General features: G+C 43.7%; 1 protein-coding gene across 2 annotated transcripts in view; it reads right to left on the bottom strand.

The window, feature by feature from the left end:
* The window catches only part of Dgkh (diacylglycerol kinase eta), a 171,870-nt gene that overhangs the window by 146,029 nt on the left and 751 nt on the right, over positions 1-25,090 (bottom strand). For both annotated transcript variants that reach the window (XM_051160864.1, XM_051160863.1), the window contains exon 2: positions 17,661-17,846. In XM_051160864.1, the coding sequence (XP_051016821.1) occupies positions 17,661-17,846 (186 nt within the window). The remainder of the gene's footprint in view (positions 1-17,660; positions 17,847-25,090) is intronic.

Consider the following 25,090-nt stretch of genomic DNA (forward strand, 5'->3'; position numbering starts at 1 on the left):
ACCTCAATGCCACTTTTTCTTTTTAACAGTCTCCTGAACCTGGGTTCTTTACTCTTATTTTTACTGTATCTAGTCCAGTTCCTACAAGTTGCCCTCTGTCCTCTACATGTGTGCTGGAGCATGCTCATGTGCACAATAAATAAATGTAATTTGTAATTTTTTAAACATTGAATTACTATTATTCAGTTGTTCTTTCTTATAGAAAAAGAACTTAATAAAGTGTTAGGTGAACAATTATACAATTTATTACTATTCCAACAAAAATGCTTAATATCCCTCTAGAAATATGAAACACTGAGTAATCTAATTATTAAATGTTTTATTAATACAGCCAATTTGTGTTCTTGAGTGAATTGTAAAAACGCAAATCTTATATTCGCAATACAATAAACGATATCCAAATTTAAAAGTCAAAATTTTTATTACAAAAACAAACATTGTTCCCTACCAAAAAATTTATGGACACAAGCAAAAAAAAAAAAAAAAAAAGTAAAGAAATAAATGAAGAACACTTCTGGGACTAGGGAGATGGTTCTGCTGTCAAAGTGCTAGTAACACAATCATAAAGCCCTGAACTGTAGCCCCAGAACCCACATAAAAAGCCAGGAGTCAGAAGCAGGTGGATCTCTGTGAGTATGAGGCCATTCCAGCCTAGAGTGAGATCCAGGCCAGCCAATAGTGAGCCGCTGCCTCAATAACAATAGTGATAGCATGAAGGGCGTGGGGGTGGGATCAGCAACTGCCACTGCCACCACCGCCACCAGGCACAGTAACCTACACTTGTAGCCCCAGAAACAGGAAACTTCCTGGAGCTAGCCAGCTATCCAAGTCACTCAGCAAGCCTCAGCCTCAGTCCCTCTAAGAGACTGACAAAAGCAAAGTGGATGGCTCCTGAGGAATGACAGCTTAGGTTGACCTCTGGTCCGAAACACATGAACATGGAGGAAAAAAAAAGAGGAGCCTTGGGATTTCTCCTTACACACACACACACACACACACACTCTCTCTCTCTCTCTCTCTCTCTCTCTCTCTCTCTCTCTGTCTCTCTCTCTCTCACTCTCTCTCTCTTTCAGTTGTAAATTTTATCTTCCACTTGAACACAATATAATTAAGTTTATTATTTCAATCCTCTACCTATTGAATGCCTTCGAGAGGCATTTGTTTGAATAATGATTTTTTTCATAATATGGATATACATCATCCATCTTATCAATTCTTTGTAACTGGATACTTTTATCATAAATAAAAAATGAGAAACACCTTCCAGGTTAAGTGTTGAAAAAGCTGGCAACTTACTGACTGTATGAATGGTTCGTGATAAATTTCAGTATATCAGAATGTACTAAGCTTTTATTTCCGTTTTCCTTTTTTAATGTTGTTTGTAAACACCCTACCTGAAGTATGCAGATATTTATCTCTTTATAATTAGGCTAATACTTTTACAATTCCATTTATTACAAGTCTGATTATTAGCCCAACTAAAAATTATGTAGTGTACAATAGGCATTAGGCTTTATATTTTTAACTAGATAGTTACCAAATGGCCACTGATTTAAGATACTTTTCTTAAAATATACATTTATAAACTAGGTGACTCATGCCTTTAATCCCAGCACTTGGGAGGCCGAGGCTGGCAGATCTGAGTTTGAGGCCAGCCTGGTTTATAAAGAGAGTTCCAGGACAGCAAAGGCTACACAGAGAAACCTTGTGCCAAAAAACAAAAACAAAACATACATTTATAAGCGGGGCGTGGTGGTGCATGCCTTTAATCCCAGAATTTGAGAGGCAGGTGGATCTCTGTGAGTTTGAGGCCTGTCTGGTCTACAAAGTGAGTCTAGGACTACATAGAGAAACTCTGTCTCAAAAAAACAAAAAAATAAAATAAAATAAACAAAATATACATTTGTAAGCGCATTCAATTTTGGGGGGTTCTTTTGTTTTTCTTGTTACACTATCTCTTTCCATATCCAAGACAAATTATTATTTTTTTTTTAATCTTATTTTTGGGTTTTTGGATTGTTTGTTTCAGACAAGGTCTCATTATGTAGCCTTGGATGGCCTGGAACTCTCTGTGTAAATCAAACTACCCTCTCACTCACAGAGATCCACCTGCCTCTGCCTCAAGCACTGGGATAAAAGGCACGAGCATCCCTAACCCTACAATTTTATGCTGTTTTATTAAATCTGATTGCCTAAGAAACGCTTCATCATAGTGAAGGTTCAATTTTCTTAACAAATATATTTTATTACAACAACATCATCATCATCATCATCATCATCATCATCATTATTATTATTATTATTACCACCTCACTTATAACCCCACTAACCAAAACAATAGGAAAAGGAGACTAAAGAATACAATAATGAAACCGTAAGGCTATCAGTTCCAAGGAACAATTCTCCTGGTGTAATCAGCAGGATTTCTTCTGCTGGAACCTGGAGCAACCAGAACCCGGAACCTCAGCCAGAGCCTGGAGCCCCAAAAAGCCTTCCCTCAAGTGGTTCTCTCTTGGAGCATCTCGAAGTGGAGGGATGAACAGCCAAAACTATCCCAAGTCTCCAAAGGTCCCTCTTGCTTTTGGCTCACATTTATACCTCCTCTCAGAATGTGTTCAAGGATGTTTTTCAGCTGGTTAACAACCAATCTCCCCCACATGGTGGTTCGACTTCTAAGGGGATAAGCATCACCTGCTCTCTCACAAGTCTTTTTCTCATCCCCCACTTGTGATCTAAACAACAAACATGTTTATCTCTCCTTCATCGTTGTTCAGTGTGTAATTCGTTATTATTTTATGACCTCTTAAATCATTTTAGTGAGTTACAAATTTCTGTAACATTTGTGTGGTGTGGCATTCACATGCCACAGTACACATAGGGCAATTTCAGGAAGCTGGTTTTCTGTTAACACTGTGTGCTGCAAATGCCTTTACTGCTACCACGCCCACATCACCCGATGAGCCACTGTCAGGTAAAATTCTAATAGATGCAATTATACAAAACTTATATGTCAACTAGACAATATACACAGCATGCACTCAAGTTCATTTCCTACTTCAGTAAACTTTTGGCCTAATTTTGTACATTCCTTGGGTTTATTTTCCGCTTTTACATCAGTATTGGGTTTCTAGGCAGCTGTTCCTACACTTATATTTTTATAATTTATAAGATGCAGTTTTAATTATGGGAAAAATGTATCATCCTAACCATCAGTAAGTATGCAGTTCAGGGCATGGAGTGTACTGTTGGACGGCCATCATGGCCATCCATTACAGAACTCCAGAATCTGAAAGAGAAGCCATTAGACAGCAGCCTGCTGCCATGCCCTCCCCAAGCCTAGCCACCACCAATCTTTCTGTTCCTCGTTTGCTGTTCCTTCAGGACTGGGTTATCTTCCTTGGCCTAAGATCCTCAACGTTTGTCCACACTGTAGCATATACCAGAATTCCCTTCCTGTCTAAGTCTCATTGTATTTACTGCCATATTTTATCTACTCAGTATTTATCAATACATGTTTGAGTCCTTCCATTGGGAGAGGTGGGGCTGGATAGTTTTATGTCAACTTGACAAGAGCTAGAGTCATCTGAGAAGAGGGTGCCTTCAAGAGGGAAAATGTCTCCAGAAGGTCAGGCTGCAGGCAAGCCTGTAAGGGTATTTCCCTAATTAGTGAATGATGAGGCAGGCCTCAGTCCATTGTGGGTGATGCCATCCCTGGGATGGTGGTCCTGGGTTCTATAAGAAAGCAGGCTGAGCAAACCATGAGGAACAAGCCAGTGAGCAGCACCCCTCCATGGCCTCTGTAATTTCCTGCCTTGACTTCCCTCGGTGATGAACTATGACGTGGAAATATAAGTTGAAACCAACCCTTGCCTCGCCAAGTTGCTTTTTGTCATGGTGTGCCACCACAACCAAGATGGCGGGGGGTGGGGGGGGGTCTTATAAGTATTGCTCTGTATGCGTGGAGTTTTACTGCTTCATAACTTTCATGTTTAGCACATCACATGTTTATCCTGTACTAAGCTCCTCTGGCTTTGTCGGCCCATGGGTAATCATGGAATCACAATGAAGACCAGAAGCCTCTCGTTATTATTCTTATTCAATGGAACCCCTGCTTTCTCTCTCCCCCGAGCTATCTTCCAGGAAACATCTTCCCTGGATACATGCTCAGATTCATCACCTCACTCACCCTCCCACTGTTCAAGGAAGTCAATCCCCTGCGTTGGCCTACTTGGTCCAGCCTCTGGATTACCTCATACACACAGGAGTCTCACGGAGAATAACAGTACCCAGTGACTTTTTCCTTGTCCCTCCATTATATCTATTTTCCATCCCACTCCACAGAAGGATAGTTCAGAGCCAAAGTCAAGAGTGAGTTTTGCTTTAAGAGAACAGTCATGACTGCTCAGACGGTTAGGAAAGGACCGCTGTGACAGAAATGGATGATGACAAGGAAGATGTGTTTATTACTACAGAGCGGCTGGATCTCCTTCAACATTCTTTCCTTACTGTGGAATCTTAATATCAATGATTTTAAAAAACTGTCTACTCTTTAGATGAGATCCTATCTACAAAACAGGTTTACAATCAAAACTTTCAGAAACAGAAGAATTCCTTCCAGCATGACTGTAAGATTTCACTATTGCCCCGCTCGCTTGTGCTTGCATTCTTCTTAAGAAAGGAGGCGCCCTACTGCGGAAAATGCCACCTCAAGATCCCATCTACTGCGTGTCCGGCAAGAACACAGGACTTTATCCCATCTCCCCACAGCACCCTACTAGGGTTTACCTGAGTGGAAACTGGGGCTGTCAGATGCTGTGCAGCCTGCCTAGGAAGAACTGGAACCAGAGCGGGTGTTCTGGTGCAGCCCACCTCTTGGGAGAAAACAACGGAGATCAGCATGGGTTGTAGTGAGTTGAAGGACGCATGCATGCCATTGGAACCAGAACATATTTCTTTTTTTTTTTTTTTTTAATTTAATTAATTTATTCAGATTACAGCTCAATTGTTATCCCATCACTTGTATTCTCCCGTTCCTCCCTCCCTCCCATTTTCACCCTATTCCCCTCCCCTAGGTCTATGACCAAGGGGACCTCCTCCCCTAATTTACAGTCATAGGCTATCAAGTCTCATCTTGGTAGCCTGTTGATTCTTTGAGTGACACTGCACATTTCACTTAACACACTGCAGTGTTTTGTATATTTTTTTTTGAGTTCCAAACTAGATTTATTTGTTTGGGGAAACTTTCTCTTTCATTTTCTAAGTAAACTTTTATTCATATTTTACAAAAAGAGGTATAGCAAACTCCGCATACGTAATCTAGGGATTTAACCCAGAAACGCTATTATTAGTGCATCTCTAAACCATATTTAAAATAACTGAGGCTGCATAGTTTCTTCTAATAGTCTTCAATTTTTCTTCTTCTTTTTTTAATTTGAAGGATTAATGGTCCATTCCTGGGCTGGAATTCCTTCTCTAGCCTTTCTCCTCCTCTGCTCTTCCACAGTCTCAGTGTCCAGTACAACTTCTGGAACTCACCCTTGTGACCTCCCATTGGGGGATCCCCCTCCACTGTCCCTGTCCCCTCTTCCCTGGCCACGCCTAGACAGCCTGCATACACCCCTGTGTATTACAGTGGCTTTCCGTTTATCCCGCCCCTGAGCTGAATGGGGCCCCACCGCAGGCTGACAATGCCTCCTTAGCCTTCCCAGACATGACCCTACCCTCAGCCTTGTATTTACAAGGCAGTCCCCAACCCCTTGCCTTCCATTTTCCCAAGTCAAAAATTTCCCCTCTGACCCTCCTTCCTGTCCCCCTCCCCTTCCCCTTCCCTCCAGATCTCCAGTGTCATCTCTTCCACCTTGGCTCTCAGCTGATAACTTAGCTTCCCGTTTTATTAAGCAAATCAAAACTCTCAAAGAACCTACAGAAGCACCCCTCACCCATCTGCCTTATGCTAAGGAGAAGGGATGGGCGCACCTAGGCAAGGCCACCCCAACCTGTTTGCAAGACACTGTGTCTTCTCTTTGTTGCAGCTACTCCCTGCTTACACTGGATGGTGGCCCTTGGTTCACACAGCTTTACTTCTTTTAAAAACCTGTTTCCAGGGTTTGGGGATTTAGCTCAGTGGTAGAGCGCTTGCCTAGGAAGCGCAAGGCCCTGGGTTCGACCCTCAGCTCTGGGGGGAAAAAACCTGTTTCCAGGCTGAAGCGGTGTCTCAGTGATCATGGGCAGCATTGCTCTTGTAAAGGAGTCACGTTCAGTTTGTAGTACCCAATTGAGGTGGCTCACAACCACCTCCAGTTCTGGGGGATACAATGCCTCAGCAGGTACCTACCCATACCCACACATGTGCACGCGCGCGCACGCACACATACACACACTTACTCTAAAATAAAACTACAAGAGAAATCTTTTTAATACTGGAATCACCTAAATAAAGCCCTCACTCCATCTCCAAGTCCTTCTTCAATTATTGCTTCATTTCTCTACTGTCATCCAGAAGATTTTCAACACTAACTTTATTTTCAAGATCACACTTGCCAGCTTGGAACACTGACTGTACTCCTTTGATACGAACAGAATCATGTGCACCTAAGGCCTAATTATAAACTCTCAGAGGTGCTAAATTGTAGCAGCCTGGCTGCTCAGCGCCACCCGCTGACCCCCAACTTCTTCCTGATACTCAGCAACTGCCCCCAACACACGGGGGCTCCAGGAACCCTGGCCTCACACCTGCTGGGCAGGGTCAGGTGTGACCTCACAGCTTTTCTTTGCAGCTTCTGTTCTTGCTGCTTGCTCTATAAGAAAGGCGGGGAGGGGAAGAAAGAAAGGGAAAGGGAGAAATCCACATACTTTGTAGTAGCACAAGACGTATCCAGGGGTTCGTGGGATCAATACTATTCTTAAAATAATCCCAAAATGTACTCATTTTAAAACTGTGTAAACATGCTTTCAAATGCTGTCTTAGAAGGGTCTCATCATTTTCTTACGACTTTTTTTTTTTTAAGCCACCAAGAACGGCCAGATTTACCTTCGCAAACTAACATACCGTTTAATCCATACCATTTTGACTGCATAGGAGTAAGTGAATAAAAAACAAAGAGGTAGCCCGAGTTCTTCAACAGAACCCAGTTTAAAGAAAGGATTATTCAAAATTCCTGATACTTATGCAGTCTTCAGAAATCGTTTGGAAGATGGGGTTGGGGCGCACACCTGTAATCCCAGCACTTGTGGGGTGGGTGTGGAAAGGGTCAGAGGTTCAAGGCGTTTGAGACCCTGTCTCAAAAAAGCCAAAGGGTTAGTAACTACTGGGACCTTTGTGCCTGAAGTTACCCCAAACTTGAAGCACCTCACTTAGATTCCCTATGAGATGGCTGCCACTAAGCTGAAGTGTGGGTTTGTATCTGGACCTTACAGAGAGGATGCTAGCAGGGGACCTTCTGAGCTTGTACTGGCCAAAGTGGATGAGAACATCTACTTTACCCTTCGCCAGTGCTATGGGAATGCCCAGGAGAACACACGTATGCCCCGTCCCCTTCCTCAAAAGACATCTGGGAAGCTTGTTTTGCCCACTAAACTTGTACTATTCTCTTCAGCTGAACACGCTGCCCGCTCCACATATATTAACTACTAACCTTCCTCCTAGTTGCAGTCACTGGTCCTTCCTACTGCTGCAACCCTTTAATACAGCTCTTCATGTTGTACTGGCCCCCAACCATAAAACTATTCTAATTGCTACTTCATAACTGTAATTTTGCTACGGTTATGAATTACAGTGTTAGTATCTAATATGCAGGATATCCGATATGTGAGCCCTGTGTTGGTCACGACGCACAGGTTGAGAACCACTGGCTTAAAGGCTGACAAAGTCAAGGCACTTAGTATAATATAAACATGTGCTATGCTAAACGCTAAAATTATGAAGCAGTGACACTCCAGGCATACAGAAGCATGCTTTATAAGACCCACTCCCACCCCGTCTTGGGATTACTATTACTGTGAAGAAACACCATGACCAAAAAGCAACTTGGAGAAGAAGGGGTTTCTTTCGGCTTTATACTTCCACAGCACAGTCCATCACCGAGGGAAGCCATGGCAGAAACTCAGAACAGGGCAGGAGCTGATGCAGAGGCCATGGAGGCATGCTGCTCACTGGCTTGCCCACAGGTGACAGTGGCAGAAACCATGCGGGAACGGCATTCGGCACCCAGGTACTTACGCAGCTCACTTCTACTTTGCTGAGTTCGATGTTGATGCGTTTCTTATCTATTTCTTCTTTTCTGCTCCAGGATTTCCTCTTACAAGCCAATGGCTTCAGCCTCTCTATGAGCACATACACAACGTACGATTCAGAAGGCTGTCTAAGGCCCAAGTGCACTTGGGAGGTGCAGAGAACCAGCTTAAGGATCCTCAGGGTGTGGAAGAGTAGGGGGAAGGACAGGACGACCTGGAGGGAACAGGAGCTCCACAGAGCCAACTAACCAGGACTGGGGGGGGGGGGGGGGGGGCGGGGCATCTTGTGCAGACTAAAGCGCCAACCAAGAACCATGCGCGAACTGTACCTAATCCCCCTACACAGACATAGCCGAGATGGGCAGCTCGGTCTTCATGTGGGTCCCCTAGTAAGGGGAGCGGGGGCTGTCTCTGGGTTGGTGGAGGGAGTAGAGGGGGGATGGGGTAAGAGAGAAGGGGATGGAGGGTGGGGAGGGGGGGGGCTATGATCAGGATGCAAAGTGAAAATAATTAATTTTTAAAAAGGAGTCCTCAGGGTAACTTATTGTTGACTCTGTTCACTGGCTTCCAACTTTCTATATGCACGTCAGCCCCTACTGACCTCCTCCTCATCCTTACAGCCACTGCTCCTCTTCCGCAGAGGGCTCTTCTGAAGGGCCACACAACACAGCACCTGCTGGGGAGGCCTCTTCCTTCAGCTGTTTCCCCCTACACCCCACTAGAGCGGTACTTGATCTTCTGTAGTACTTCTCGTCATCACAGATGTCATGCACTTTGCACTCTCTTACGCTCCTAAGTTCCCACTGCCTTTATATTGCCTGTCTGGCTTCCTGTGCTAACCCTAGCACCTACCACAGTACTTGAACTGCTGTATTTTTAGAATGCTTGAGCTGAAGTGCGATAAGGATTAAAAGCGGAAGGCACACACAGGTGATGCACAGCACATAAAGATCTTCTCAAGTGAGTGTGGTAGTGCAGGCCTGTAATCACAGCTCTCTACACGCTGAAGCAAGGCGGTCACCATTTCCAAGCCAGCCTCAGTTAGCATGGCCCTGTGTCTCTGTCTCTGTTTCTCTGCCTCTGTCTCTCTGTCTCTCTCACACACACGCCTTTTATGCACTCATTTCACACTCTTGTGTTTGGGTTTTTGTTTTAGGAATGGGGTGGTGATAGTGATGTTTAAGTTATTTTTATAAAGAGATGGAGTCTTCATACCTAAAGCCCCAGGCCTCACACCATCTTCCCTGAGTGGCTGAAACCATAAGCACACACGATTGTACTTGGCCATTTCAGAAAGATGAAAGAACCAAGCTACCTAGTGTTTTGTTTACAAAGCAGGTGGCTGTTTTGTTTTATTTTGCTTTTGGAGATAGGGTCTCACTTCATGGCCCTGACTGTAGACCAGGCTGACCTTGAACTCACACTGAGCCACCTGCCTCTACCTCCCGCAGGCTAGGCTTAAAAGCATACGCACAATGACCGGCTAGATGACATTATTTAACAGTTGGATAAAATTATGTAAATTTTCAAGTGAAAAAAAAAATCTAAATCTGACACTAAGTTTTAACTGCTGATTAATGGTAGAGCCTGACCTCAAAGTGAATCTTCAGAAATCCCAGTACTGTGGTACAGGGAGCCCAGTGGCTGGCGTTCTGGCCCAGAGCTCCTAGCTGCAAAGCCTGGCTTCTCCCTCCAGTTGAGCGCATTTTTTAAAAATCTATTTTAATTGGTTTTTTTATTCCTTTACCTCCCTTCCAAGGCCCCAACACTAGGGAAGGGAGAAAGAAAGTTAGAAGGGAAAGGGGACAGAGACCTCTTTAGACTTAATTTCTGTTGGTTGGGGTCATCTAGTTCTTTGGAGTAAGACCAGTCCAGCAAAGCAGCAACAGCAAACGCAGCAAAAGGATGAACCAGCAACAGCACAGGGAGCAGCAGCCTTTTCTCAAACTCCTCTTCCTCGTAGTTCTCTGGTGTCTATACCCTCTCAGAGTCTTCAGAATTAAACTATCTGCAGCTGGCAAAGATCACGCCCCTCTCCAAGCCCTCATGAGACAATCATGGCTAACCAGCTGTGGACAAACTAAAAGCAGCCCCATAGCCCACACTTCGGATTAAAACAGAACATATTTACATAACACAACTGAGTTTTTAAAGAAGCCAAGACTTTACTGCACCCTCTCTCCCTTTCTCCTTCATCTCACCCCTGCCATTATTAATATGCTAAATCCGTGATCATATCTTTCACCATGTTTAAGATTTCATAATAGCTTTTTGCAAGTGAATCCAGGTTTTTATTGTTAAGTAGAAGTAAACATTTGAAATATAGATTTCAGATTTAAGTATTTCAGCTGGAATTTCCATGTGTTCTAATTAAAATTAATAAAAATCATTGAATCTTTTGTTTTGTTTTGTTCTAGTTGTTGTTTGGTGGTTTTTTGTTTTGTTTTGTTTTATCCTCAGAAGTACTAATTAGAAGAAAGTATTTCTAGGTACCTAACTTTTAAAATAGGCTTTCAAAGAACACTTAGTTTCACTTCTGTAAGGTAAGACGATACTTTTAAAAGGTCACAGTATAGCTGAAAAGAATCATATGAAGTAATTTTCCACTTGACCTATCAAGATATATTTTTTGAAAAATATGAGTGAAATTTATTTTTAACTAAGGAATAAAAAAACAACAGGTTTTGGAGGCCAGTTTTTACCACCTGACAATTTTATCTAGAAAAGAAACTGTACAGGAGTCTGTCCCTGACTAGGCATGCCCTTGCAAGTTGGATTACTAGAAGAAACTCCTAGACTGCTTTAAAATTCTGCAACATTCTAATAGTCAGCACAAATACAAGACTACCTCTATCGCACGTGATACACAGTAGGTAGTAAAATGGATGCCCATAAATACAGGTTTCTAATGAGAATACTTTTTGTTCTTTGTCAAGAGACAAGATCTCATGTTCAAGCTGGTCAGGAACTCATAGCAATTATCCTGTCTCCATCTCCAGTGCTGGAATTACAGGCATGAGATGACCCATGATGCTTAGCTTCAAAAACCAGTGATGCTAAATTATATTATGGTAGTCTGAGTCCAAAGGCAGGAGAGAGGGGCTATTCCTGTTTCTGTTTATTCAAGTTAAAAAAAAAAAAAAAATTCAACACAGGCTGGAGAGATGGCTCTGCAGTTAAGAGTGCACAATGCTCGGCAAAAAACTGCACTCAGTTCCTAACACCAACATCAGGTGACTCAGAGGTGCCTGTAACTTCAACTCCAGGGGATCTGGCACCTTCTTTTGGCCTGCCCGGGCATCTGTACTCAAACTCATGTATCCCAGCACAGACACACATTGATATACAGAAATAAAAATTAAAATAACTTTTAAAGCATCAATAGCTGAGCAAGGTCAGTCAGTTTCGTAATCTAAGCACTCAGGAGGCTAAGGCAGGAGGATTGCTAAAAGTTTGAGTTCCAAGTTGCCTGGGCTACAGAGTGAGAGTGGGGAGGCCTGGTGACACTCAGAGAAAGGATAAGCAGGCTTCCAAGATGAGCCTTGTTAGCCTATGACCATATAATGGGGGAGGAGGTCCCCCTCAGTCATAGACCTAGGGAAGGGGAATAGGGTGAAAGCAGGAGGGAGGGAGGAACAGGTGGATACAAGTGAAGGGAAAACAACTGAGATGGAATATGAATAAATTAATTAAATAATAAAAAATTTTTAAGAATAAATAAAAAAAATTTTTAAACCACTTATGTAAAATGGATAGAGAGAGAGAGAGAGAGAGAGAGAGAGAGAGAGAGAGAGAGAGAGCGCACATTTAATTTTAAAGTTAAAGCTGTGATCAATAATAACCATTGACCATTTTAAGCCACATGACCAAATACAAATGTTTCTCAAATGGCTAACAAGTCACAGAGTGAAACCACATTTGTCAAGGGCAACTGTAATGTACTACCATGCTATGGTCTTTTTCAAAATCTATTCTTAGATGTAAAACAAACCCTCTTTAATTAAAACCTTCCCTTATAAACACAGTTGCTCAGTAAGCGAGATCCGGCAAATCCAGCATCAGAGTAAGGCCAAGGCGAGCCTAGCCCTCCCACTCCCACCCTAACAGCAAGCAGGCAGCCTTCAACCTCTCGGGCGGGCGTGCTCTAAACTTAGATAACGCTGAAGCAACGCGTCCTTACGCCATACGTAGAGGGTTAGTAAGTTATTTATGTCTATTATCTTTAATAATGGGCTATCATGGTTGACATAATCGAAATGGAAAGAGAGCTGCTATACTATATATTACTGTACCAGGAGTCAGAGTTTCCAGGCTATATTTAGTTCACATTAAAATGGAAGCAAAGACGCAAACCAAGCTAAAAATAAAACGTTCTACAAAGATGAGGGTTTTTTTTTTTTTCCAAATGGATTGAAATTTAGCTTTATTTGGTGCCTCTGATGCTGATATTTAGCAAGGCTTTAACTTTGCACTGCTTTGGAAACCTAACCACACACCAGCTCAGTCTTCTCCGGGAGAGGCCAGCCTGAGCCAACAACAGCCACAGACCATCCCATTGGCCACATCCTGCTGGCACTTGATTTTTACACAGTCCACACATGAGAGAAGAGCTTTACATAGTTAAACAGGTTGATTTTTTTTTTTTAAGTATTTTCAAACCTGGAAATCTTATGACATTTAAATTCCAGTTCCGTGAACGCAATTGTAGTGGAGTACAGACACACTTACTCCCCCGAGTACCGTCAGTACCAATCCACACTGTGGCGGCAGAGTACGCGACTGGGTTGTGGTAGCTTGGTGTTGGTGTTGTTATCCTTTATCTCTTCTTCTCCTTTTTCTTCTTCAGTTTTTCCAGACAAGGTTTCTCTGTGTAGCCCTGACTGTCCTTTACATAGACCAGGCTGGCCTTAAACTCAGAAGTGTACCTGCCTCTACCTCCGGAGTGCTGGGATTGAAGGTGTACACCACGACCACCCAGCTTGTTATCCTTTTTCTTTATTAAGGTGTTATTGACCCAAAATTATAAACTGATGTTGATAGTTCATGGCTTCTGGGGAAGGAAAAGTCATTTTAAAAGTGTGGCCCCTGGTAGGTCTAGCACACTCCTGTGGACAGCCTATCACACTGGAGCAAACTAAGCACAGGAGGAGGAGCCAGAGGAGGTGGAAAAGATGGAAAGTGATAGAAAGATTGAGAGTAATGGGTGAATATGACCAAAATGCACTGTATATAATTCTTGAAGAATAAAACATACTAAAAATTATAAGATGGTCATGGTAGCTCATGACTATAATTCCACCGACTCTGAAGACTAAGACAGGGCGACAAGGTGAAGGTCAGCCTGGGCAACATAGGGAAACACACTCGCCAACAAAACTTGAAAGAAAGCAAAGACAGGTGGCAATGAGCCTTCCTTAGTGGTCAAGTTCCTACCCAGTGTGCTGCCTAATTTTATCAACTTGACACAGGCTACAGTCATTTAAGAGAACCTCAATTGAGAAAAAGCCTCCATAAGACTGAGCTGTAGGCAAGCCTGTAGAGCATTTTCTTAATTAGTGATTGATGTGGGAGAGCCCAGCCCACTGTGGACAGTTCCACCCCTGGCCTAGTGGTCCTGGGTTGTATAAGAAGGCAGGCTGAGCAAGCCATGGGGAGCAATCCAGTAAGCAGCACCCCTTCATGGCCTCTGCATCAGCTCCTGCCTCCAGAATCCTGCCCTGTTTGAATTCCTGTCCTGACTTCCTTCAGTGATGGACTATGAATATGAAAACATAAGCCAAATAAACCCTTTCCTCCCCGACTTGCTCTCAATCACGGTGTTTCATCATATCAATAGTAAAACTAGGATTCCTGGTATACTCAAAGTCCTGGATTCAACCTTCAGCACCACAAAAAATAAAAAATTGCATAATTTATGTTACGATTTTTTCCAGGTGCACAACAGTGTGAAATCACTGAATTAGACTACTTCCGGTAAACTCTACATTTTTATAGTAAGAACATTTAAACTCTAACTCATTGCAAATTTGACATATGTAACTGTTATTAACTATAGTTACAATAGAACTTATTCTATAGTCCAGAGCTTACCCGAGTCAGTCCGACGGAAAGTTTGTACCCTCTGACCACCACCAGTCCAACCCTCTTCCACCTCTCTCCCTGCCCCATCTAGTTTCTCAGAGCTGAGTCATTCTGAGGGAATCCTAATAGCCCAAAACTTCAAACCTTTAGCGCTTTGATCTTTACAAACAGTAGGCAGGGCTCTGCCCCAGACGAGCTGATCAGAACCCACACATTCCCTCTTTGCCTCCTGCTCGTCTCTGGGACTTCAGTCTTTACTTCTCTCTCTTCATCTTATTTGGATCTTTCCTGGAGTCTGATGTTTCTGCACAGAACACAGACTGAGGACTTGTAATGCTATCTTCTAGTTTAGTGTTTCTGGTTTAAACACTGGACAAAACCCACCATGATGTCCCAAAACCACTTACAATTTGAAAGTCAGTGAGCAAGTGCCCCGAGGTCTCCTCCACCAAGATATCATAGTTAAAATAGTAATAATCAATTTTGGCTGTAGAGTGGGTTTTTTTTTGTTGTTGTTGTTTTTAAGACAGGGTCTGACTGTACAGCTCTGACTGACCAGCGACTTGCAACATAGACCAGGCTGGCCTCAAACTCATGGAAATCCACCTGCCTTTGCCTCCCAGGTGCTGGGTGTGCACCACAACATCAGACAACAATGTTTTAATTGCATTAACTATATCTCATAAAACAAAGAAAAACAAAAATCCACAAAAGGCTACAGAAGTTTATTTAAGATAAACTTTCATGATAAATTAAAAGCAATATACTCATCCAGTGACTGCATTCTGTGTTTAGGCACGTCTTTGCCAAATTTGAAGAATTACCTATAGCCATTTAGAATTAATATATGACTACATACAACTGTCAAAAAGAGAACTCGACTACCTAATCAGCATATTTTTGGCACACTAAAGCTTCCTGACCTTGGCAGAGAAAATTCAGTGGCTGAAAGTCACCGAGACAGTTCTCATGTGCCGGCACCACCCTGTGGCAGTTAACCATGCTGTCCCACAAGCTGAGCGAGCAACCTCTGCTGCTGCTGCAGAATGGCAGGGTATACTGCACTCACACTCCAACAAAAGGCACACACACAGTCTTCTTCCTGTTCGGGACCCTGTTCAGGACCTAACTGTTCCACTAACGTCGCTCCAGACGTTGGCTCTGGGTCCCTTCTTTAGCATTCACCTATGGGCCATACTCTACCTACCTACATATCCATACTCTATCAGAAGCGTGTTACACATCTATATGTAAGCATGGATTGTGTACAAGTGTGGGGATGCAGAACTGAAGGCACTGCTAGCAACCCTAACCCATCCTACTAAGTGGGTTTTGATGCATCTGCGGGATATATGAGCAAGAACTGTCAGTGTTGTCGCAAAGACAACTAAGCTTTGAGCTAGATCTGAGGCAGGAGCCTCTCCCGTCTCACACCCCTGTGGAGAAGATGAGAAAATATATGCATTTTTCCAAGGGTGCTTCTCTTCTTATCTGGATAATTCCCAATGACTGTTGCTACCTTTAGCAGCTCTACTTGTTATTAACTCCCCCACTGACCTCACCTTCTTCACTCAGAAGCAGTGTATGTGGTAAGAGCCATGCAATGGGGTTCACCACACATTACAATCTGGATAGCAGGAGATGGGGTGTGAGGCTGAGGCTCACTAGTCTTGGCAACTTAATGCTCTGGCCTCAAATATTTGTATATAAAAACATTCTATATGAACACTAACATATGAGCAAGTATAAAATGCATATTTTCTGATATTAGGATATGAATGTCAGAAGCAATATTTCAAAGCTTGATAATTAGCCATCGTTATAGCAAATGCTTATCAGAAATCAAACAGAAAACCAACAGCAATATGCCTTGTACACTTATTTCAGTCTTCATAACAATGCTTTATCCCATAATTAAACAATACAATCTTAGCTATGACCTCAAGTTCATAAAACCTACAAAGTTTACTAGTACTTCCTAAAAATTTGGTTGTTCAAGCCGGGCATGGGGGCACACGTCTTTAATCACAGCGCTCAGAAGCCATGGGTTTGAGGCCAGTCTGGTCTACAAAGTGAGTCCAGGACAGCCAAAGCTACACAGAGAAACCCTGTCTCAAAAAACAAAAAACAGAACTACAACAACAAAAAATTGGTTGTTCAATTTTATTTTCCCAGTTCAATCTAAAACTACCCTAAATTTTTCTCAAATTGCATGAATTTTACTAACCAGTCTTGATATTAATATGCATGGAACTTTGGGCATTGCATATAAGTATATGATGTGCCATTTTTGAAACCTGCCATTGTTCTCTTTAATTCAGTTTTACAGTTTTTTTAAGATTAAGATTTCAAATGTTAAAAGCGTTGTTAGTAAAGACTCTATATTCGTTAGCTTATTCTTCAAAAAAACTAAGTCCCAACATATTACAAATGCTATAAAACTCAAAATCCATCTCAAAGTAGAACCAAAATGTGCACGTAAGCAAACAGCTGAAGCGACATGTGTCCATCTACTTAATTTTAAGTCAGCCGGCTCTAAAACAAGCATGAACCTGTTTCCATAAAAGACTCCCATAAGCCTTAGGAAGCTAATTTTCATAAAAATAACTAGAATGAATGAACTTTTGCAAATATATTTTTTAAACATCCATTGATTTAATCTGTTCCCTACTCCTTTAACTCCTCCACTAACAATAGACTAGATGTTGAAGATTTCTAAACTAAGATGAACTTCAGAATATTTAAGTCCACTAATACCCAGTAGCCTTTTTGTCTTGTGTGTACTCATCATCAAATGAAAGCTCAACTTTGAGACTGGCCAACACAATGACACAAAAGCACCACCACACCCTGCAAATACCCTGAAGAGGTAACTTGTGATGAACCACCATGGATGTCTGTGCTTTGCATTTTGTGGGAACCTGCCAGCCTATATTATATGCACAGCACACCAAAGGAAATGACTGAGAAGCTAGCAGCCTGCTGCGGGTGGGAATTCGCGGTGTTTGGCTCGGTACAGCTTCTGCGGGGTCTTCCAGCGCACGCCGCACAGAGAGCGTGAGAAACCAAACTCCTTTAAGTTCCTTAAGCGTGAACTCACAAAGGGACTTCAACTTTCTCCCATGCTCTAAGCTCTTGCTCTGACTGCTAGCAGAGAGCTCTGGAACACACCCTGGTAGTCTCTAAACCCCAAGCAGAAATCCCTGATACCGGTCCTGCCCCTTGAGCGAGGCCACGCCCCATCCAAACCACACCCCCGCACCCCTCCTCCGGATACTTGCTCCCGGGATCTCCCGGCGAGCTCCCTCCACCCACAACCCTCCCGCCGGCCCCTGGCCCAGCCTTACCTTGGTCCGGATCTGTCCAGAGGTGGACACTTTACGGATCAGCTTCTGAGGTCCCTCCTGCTCTGCTTCACTGTCAGACGAATCTTCTCCCGGTCCTGGAGCGGTGGGGGAAACCGCGCTAGCCCCAGTGGCCGCTCCTCCCTGAGGGTGGTGCTGGCTGCCAGCCCCGGCCATCCTCTCCGATTCCTGCAGGGACACAGCAGCGCCCCGAGGGGCTGTGGTCAGCTGCTGGGCTTTGCCCGGGCGTCCAAGCACAGCGTCTAGCTGGCGCCATCTTCCGTGGTCCCAGCCGCGCAGCGCAGGGTACCCGAGACACCACGCAGCCCCAGCCGAGACCTCCCGGGTCCTCTGCGTGTTTCACGCCTGCGCACCCAGCCTTGGGATGCTCTGGGTTTGCTGACCCAGGACGACCTGCACCGGTATGAAAGGATGGGGGTCGCAATAAGCCTCGGACAACCTCCCTCTTACTCCTAGTGTCTGGAAGGCTCTAAGGGAATAGAAGGCAGAGATAGGCTGGAGCGTACCACAGCAGGTAGGGCAGAGGAGATGCTCCTCCCCTGGTTCCAGGCAGCAGGAGTGAGGGAAGGCTCCTGAGGAAAAAAAAAGAACATGGAGCTTCCTCCTACGTCCTGGGGTGCACCCCTGGACCCAATATCTCTCCACATACTTGGGCCGTATGGCACCATTCCAGCTAAAAGTTCCCTCTGCCCAAGAGATGAACTGAGATGACCCTCAGCACCACTGCGAGGACCTTACCTCTCCTACCTCTGCTAGGGAGTTCGGGTCCTTTCAGCCTCCTCTACAGTGGAGCTTAGTTTCGGGCCCACCCCCATCCGGCGCACACGGAAGAGAAGAGCATTTTCCGGGAGGTTCAGCTCCGCTCTGAGAACTTTTCGTTCAGAAAGAGCGATTCCCTTTGGCTAACAGGAAGCTGGGAAGGGCGTGGAGAGAGCGCAGAAACAAGAGAGGACACGCAGCTCAAGACAACAATATCCTGAAATAAATGTCTAAGCTGAAGGGCTCATCCACAATGCCTGGAAGAATGCACTCACGTGAACAAAGTACTGGCAAAGAAAAAAAAATTTATATATATATATATATATATATACACACACACACACACACACACACACACACACACACACACACACACACACACATGAGAGAGCACCACTCCCTAGTCCGGACTGAGGAAAGAATCTACAGGCTGCAGCCTTTGCTCTGGAAGCACAGCGCAGTGGCAGGCATGAGCAACCTCGCTGCACTGAATGCATAACTCAACCTCAAAAGCCCTACAGGGGTCGGGGAAGGCTGAGGGAGAGGATACTTAAAGATCAAATTTCCAGCAGTCAACCAAAGAGAACTTCGCCCTGCTGTTAGCTGTGGGTTTGGGGTTTTGTCCCAGGCCATAGCAGAGCATGCCTTTAATCCCAGCACTTGGGAGGCAGAGGCAAGCAGATCTCTGTGAGTTCAAGGCCAGCCTGGTCTATAGATCGAGCCCCAGAACAGCCAAGGCCACACAGAGAAACCCTGCCTTGAACTCCCCCCCCCCCAAAAAAAAAAGAGTCCCTAGAGGACTCTGGGGGCTCTCAGTGGAGCAATCTTTTTTAACCCTTCGGGTTCCTCTCCCATTTTGTCAGTTGGCTATGGCATAGTTCCTGGAAACTAAGATTTCTGGGTTTCGTTTCTTTCCCAGGTACAACCTTAAGCCCAACAATGATTCCACTCAGCGTTAGAGCTGCCAGCTCTAAGAGATTTTAACTATATTAAAAATGTGAAATACGTCTCAGTCCTTCAGTATAAGCCATGTTACTTGAACACAAAGACAGCTTCTCTCTCTCTCATGCTCAGTTTTTTCCTTTAGGAAAGGAAGGAGTGGGGGTGAATGGACCTCAAGAGTATTTATGGCCCTATAATATGACATTCTGTGCCTACAAGTACATACTACTGAGAGATTTTTAAGAGAAAATAACATTACATAATGGCTGGCTGGGGATACAGATCACTGCTAGAGTTCTTGCCTAGAAGACAGATGGCCCCGTCACAGCCAAAAGACAAAATAATGCCCTTTTAGTGGCCTTTAGCCTGGTCTGGCAACTTGGTCACAGACAAGTCTAATGATAAGTGACTAGTAAAGGGACTTTAAAAAGGACATAGTTCAAACTTTCCTCATTTTGTTGTTGCTGTTGTTTTTTGAGACAGGGTTTCTCTGTGTAGCCCTGGCTGTCCTGGACTCACTCTGTAGACCAGGCTGGCCTCGAACTCACAGAGATCCACCTGCCTCTGCCTCTCCAAGTGCTGAGATTACAGGTGTACATAGGCAGCTTTCAGATTTTCCCTTTAACATAGAGAAGAAGACATTGAGGATACAAGCTGTGAGCAAAGTAAAAAGCATGTGACTATGATTCTAACGTTCTCCTCACCACACTATATATAGCTAAAGGCCGATTTGGCGTTATAGTACTTCAACCCACACCTTAAACTTTCAGGTTGCATACAGCAACATTTTCTAAAATCCAGGCAACCATGATTGAAGTAAAAGGTGGGAATACCCAAGCCTATTTTGTGAAGAAGATGGAATACATTTCTTAGGCTTTGAAAGGATGCTGATTGCTTAAAGACACTGTTTAGCTTAGCATCCAGGAGCTAGGCAAGTAATTCCTCAAAGCGCGGGTATTTGTTACTTATAAAAACTTAGTCTTGCAGCCAGCACTGCTCTACACAGACTTCAGTAGCAAATTCTAAGGCTTGTAACTTTGGAAGCCAAGCCAGTCTAAGCCGGCTCCAGCTACATAAGTGACGGCAGCTCTACAGCATCTGCAGCTGTAGAGGAAACCCAGGCTGAGAATAGTGTGTAGGCAAAGGAAGGAACGCTGCTGCCTCACTTCCCACAAAACGCAGCTCAGGAAAAACCCTGGTGGAAACCATCTCTTCAAGAAACTTTTACAGAATCTCCAATTTAAAATAGTATCTGACCCTTGAACTGCTTTCTCCTAGTGATAAATGTCCAAATTGAGTATTTAATCTAACTGAAATGCACTTCACCTTTTCTTTGTTTAGGGCCTGTGTGTTTGTTTTTGAGATAGCACCATAGCACACTTCAGGCTGGCCTGGAGCTTATTTTACATAAACCAATCTGACTTTGTATTTATGGCAGTGTCCTGCATCAGCCTCTATTTCCCAAAATGGCTAATGAAATGTCAAATATGTGCCGGGCGTTGGTGGCGCACGCCTTTAATGCCAGCACTCAGAAGGCAGAGGCAGGTGGATCCCTGTGAGTTTGAGGCCACCCTGCCCTACAAAGCAAGACCAGGACAGCCAAGTCTACACAGAGAAACCCTGTCGCCAAAAGGAAAAAAGAAAAGAAATTGCAAATACGTGGCATGTTGTCTCATTTGATTTACAGAATGGTTCCTTGACATTTTCCTTAGTGTTTATATTTTTCAGATAATGTCCATGCTGCTCATGAACTCCTTTTTATTACTGTTACTTTGAGTTCTTTGTCGATGAGCCATAGTGGTGGTGCACATCACTAATCCCAGCACTCTGGAGGCAGAGGCATGTGGGTCCCTGTAAGTTCGGGGCCAACCTGGGCCGTACCAGGAGACCCTGTCTCATTAGAAGATCTCCATGTGTTAATACATCACCAATTCTATCTAAAGTTTGCATAAGGGAAGGTTGGGGCACGTGGACTGCCAAGACCTTGAAGCCAGCCTGGGTTACACACTGAGTAACAGGCCCTCCAGGGCTACACAGCAAGATCTTGGCAAAACAACAGCAGCAACAAAAAGTGCTTGGCCATACACTCCACAGAAGTTACAGTCAGGACAGCAGAGAAATGCGTGGAGCTGACCACTAATTGATTTTCTACTTATAAGGTGCATACTCGATTTTTTTTTTAAAGGGTGATGAAGAGAGATCAGTCAAAGCCAAACACCACATGATTACAACTTCATGAACGCTGTATTACTATCTACAGAGATATTCTGAACTAATCAGACACTAACAACAAGCAGGATCATTAGTCACTTAAAGTGTCTAATCCCGTGTGCCCTAGTTTTACATTCAGTTATGATATAGCATAAGGGTTGCATGTCAGACCTTGAAAACCACAAGTGGGCTCTTCAGAAACCGTGTTCCAGGCAGGACTCATGCTCCTCATCAGTACAGAACCAAGGGCTCTGCAGCTTGGACAAGCACAGGACTGAGAGGCTGCTGGACTGTAGTGTGGGTCTATTTCCACAATACTGCTTATTATGTATTCAGAATTTAAAATTCAAAAATGTTTACCCTGTTGAAATTTTCTTAGTTGTTATCCAGGAAACAACACATTCCAAGAGCAATGGTGCTGTCAACTACAGGAACATACGGCCATCGTTGCACACCAGGCAAAAACGTCTCATCATCCTGGCATAAAATTCAACTGTGAAACCTCTTGCTTTTATTTTGGCCTTTTTTGCTTCAAAACCCTTGCCTTTCTACAAGTCCATTAATTCCAGATTGTTAACTGGTATAATGCTAACTGGTACAAAACCATTTAATTTAGGGAGTTAAGCATATTCAAGCTTCTTTCCACTTAAAAAAAGGAGGGGGCATTCCTCCGTGTTTTAACTGAGCTAGAATTCTTACTACCTTTCTGCTACCCACACCTACCCAGTAAGGATGCTTTGCTAAATGTCTGCCTACCCACTCATTCCCAATGTTTATTTGTTTAGTTTCGGGATGCTAGGGACAAACACAGGGAGTGGCACAGGCACAGGGCGTGGCATAGGCGCTGTGTTCTAGCTCTGAGCTTCAGCCCAGTCCCCAATTCCTTCCTTCCCTTTTTTTGTTTGTTTGTTCGTTAGTTTTGTTTTGTGTTTTGAGGCAGGGTTCCTCTGTGTAGTCTTAGCTGTCCTGGAACTCACTCTGTAGACCACGCTTGCCTCAAACTCAGAGATCCACCTGCCTCTGCCTCCCAAGTGCTGGGATTAAAGGCTTGCACCGCAGCCACCACCACCACCTGGCCCGAATTATTTTCCTTACTTGATTTTCATATGCAGAGTCTCAATATGTAGCTCATGTTGGCCCCACAGGCTGGGTGGGCCCTCCTTCTGCACCCGATTACTGTGATTACAGTGGGCAGTACCACACCCAGCTCCTGAAAGTTATGTCTATAGTCACTAACACGTGACTATATTCCAAAGAAAAGTGAGAAATTTAAGTGCTAGCATGTATCTTTTTTAGGCTCAATACTTAACCAGAATAATGCTAAATAAAGTTAATATGTATCTAAATGTTCTGATTTACCTAAATAACTTAATTTTCCCCTTCACAGAGAGAATGTCTTCAAGTCCCATAAACTCCCTTGGCTCCAGGCATGGATATACTTTAGCCGAGGAGTACTGTTTTTTTTTAGTAGCCTCATTAATCTCCAAGGAATCCTTTGCTTTTCTGTCTGAATAGTAGAAATCATACCATCATGGTTTAGGCTCCATCAGAAAAAAAAAAAAAGTGAGAAAACAAATCCTTACACACATGCTGTCACATATCACAATAATACAGTAATTCCGTTTATTCAATACTTGGGTCCTTTATATAAATGTAAATTTGCAAGCGTGTATGGTAAAATATTAAATTGCCTATATTTTAATTTTTAAGAAGGTTTTAAAGAACTCAAAATTGGAATCCAAATGAAAACAGGTTTGTTTTCTTTGCTGCTGTTTCACTTTGTTTTAAGAGAGGAAGCGTTTGTTTTGGCTCAGAGGATTAATGCATCTTGGTGGGTGGATGGAGAAGGCATGGCAGCTGAGGTTCCACCTGTGCAAGCCAGAGCATTCAGCAGCTGCTTGTTCTGTGACACTCACCAGGAAGCAATGGGGAAACAGGTATTCTCAATTTGAGTCTGGGGGTGGGGGTGGGGGGGGCCTTAAGGTTATATAGGCTAGCAATTAATTTTCTAAATATACTGTGTCCTGCATGACTATATGTCATATAGGCTCATTTTGAAGGCCAGGATTCACTTTACTCAGATTCTTGAGATCACTGAACCAAAGTTAAAGAGCCTGATTTTTGGGAACTTCATGATGCCTGACATCCTAGTCCTATGCTGAGGCAAGAGCACAGCAGGGGGTGCCAGGCCGGCCTGGGCTACCCAGTAAATCCCAAACCAAACTGGAGTAGTGTGAGACTCTGTCCCAAACACAAAGAAACCAAACCGATTCTGATGGACCCAGTGTTCCTTCGAAACACATTTAGACTAAATGAACGCCAACCCCTTTGCCCCACAAGCCAAAAATATTTAGCAATTAAAGGTTTTCCTCTAATGCATTCTTCCTTTCTCTTGTATATGCTCCTTTTTTAGCAATGCAGGTAACTCAACTTTCTTAAGGAATTATATTAAAATTTCCTTTGAAATGCTTACCATTGTAGTCACTACACAAGGCTCAGAATAAAACCACTAATGAGGAACGTTTTATGACACATACTTTAGGGGTGAGAGTGTAAACTCCTTGGGGGCAAAGCTTGTATGGGAGTTAACAGCTTGCCCAACCATCACAGAACATGATAGGTGTTGGATAAAAATATCTGAGCAAATAAAATGCCTTCGCCATTTAAATACGCCTACTTTTGAAGAGTTCCATAATTTAGCCAGTATCACCACTCGATCTCACACCTCTGTGAAGGTTTTAGTTTTACAAGTCCATGAGGGGGTGGGGGAGAGTAGAGCTGAGTATTTTCTTAGAGAATAAGAAAACACGTTGGTTCTTACCACTTCTGCGATGAAAACCGGGATTCTCTAATTTCCTGACTGCAATGTAGTCCGGGCATCAGCACCCAGCAAACACTAACACATACCTCAGGGTTTCCCACTGTGAGTGTTGTAGGCCGATAGGACTTTATATAGTAAAGTTCACAACCGGTCCCTGGATTTAATTCCCAATGATCTTAAATGTCAAGACTGAATTGTATTTTTAACCAATAGCTTACTCCCTAACGATGACCGCAACAGAACATGAGCAGAGGGGCTACCTAACGTGCAAATTCACAAAAGCAAAAGCAGCTACAGATGGCTCCAAGACGAAGGACACTCCTGAAAGGTCAGGAGGCAGAAGACGGCAAATGCACCCTGGCAAAGGGGCTGGAAGTGTACATGTCAGGAAAGACGCACTCCTGGCACCTGACCTACAAGCTCTCAACAGGCAGAGGGCCCGCCTGAGCAGACTCTAGAAGTCCCTGGGAAAAATCATCTGAACAGCACCGCAACACGGATGAAGCAAGACATTTTGGACTAGGCTTTTCAGACAGGTTCACAACGTCAACCAAAAAGTACGCAGACTGGGCGTGCGGAGCCAAAATTCATTGCCCACTCAAGATTAGAGGGGTCTGCGTGGGACGGAGACTCCAGGGAGGAATCCCTGGAAGGATGGATTCAAGACGGTTCCGTCTGA

Source organism: Acomys russatus, chromosome 18 (assembly GCF_903995435.1).
Source record: "Acomys russatus chromosome 18, mAcoRus1.1, whole genome shotgun sequence".
Lineage (NCBI taxonomy): Eukaryota > Metazoa > Chordata > Mammalia > Rodentia > Muridae > Acomys > Acomys russatus.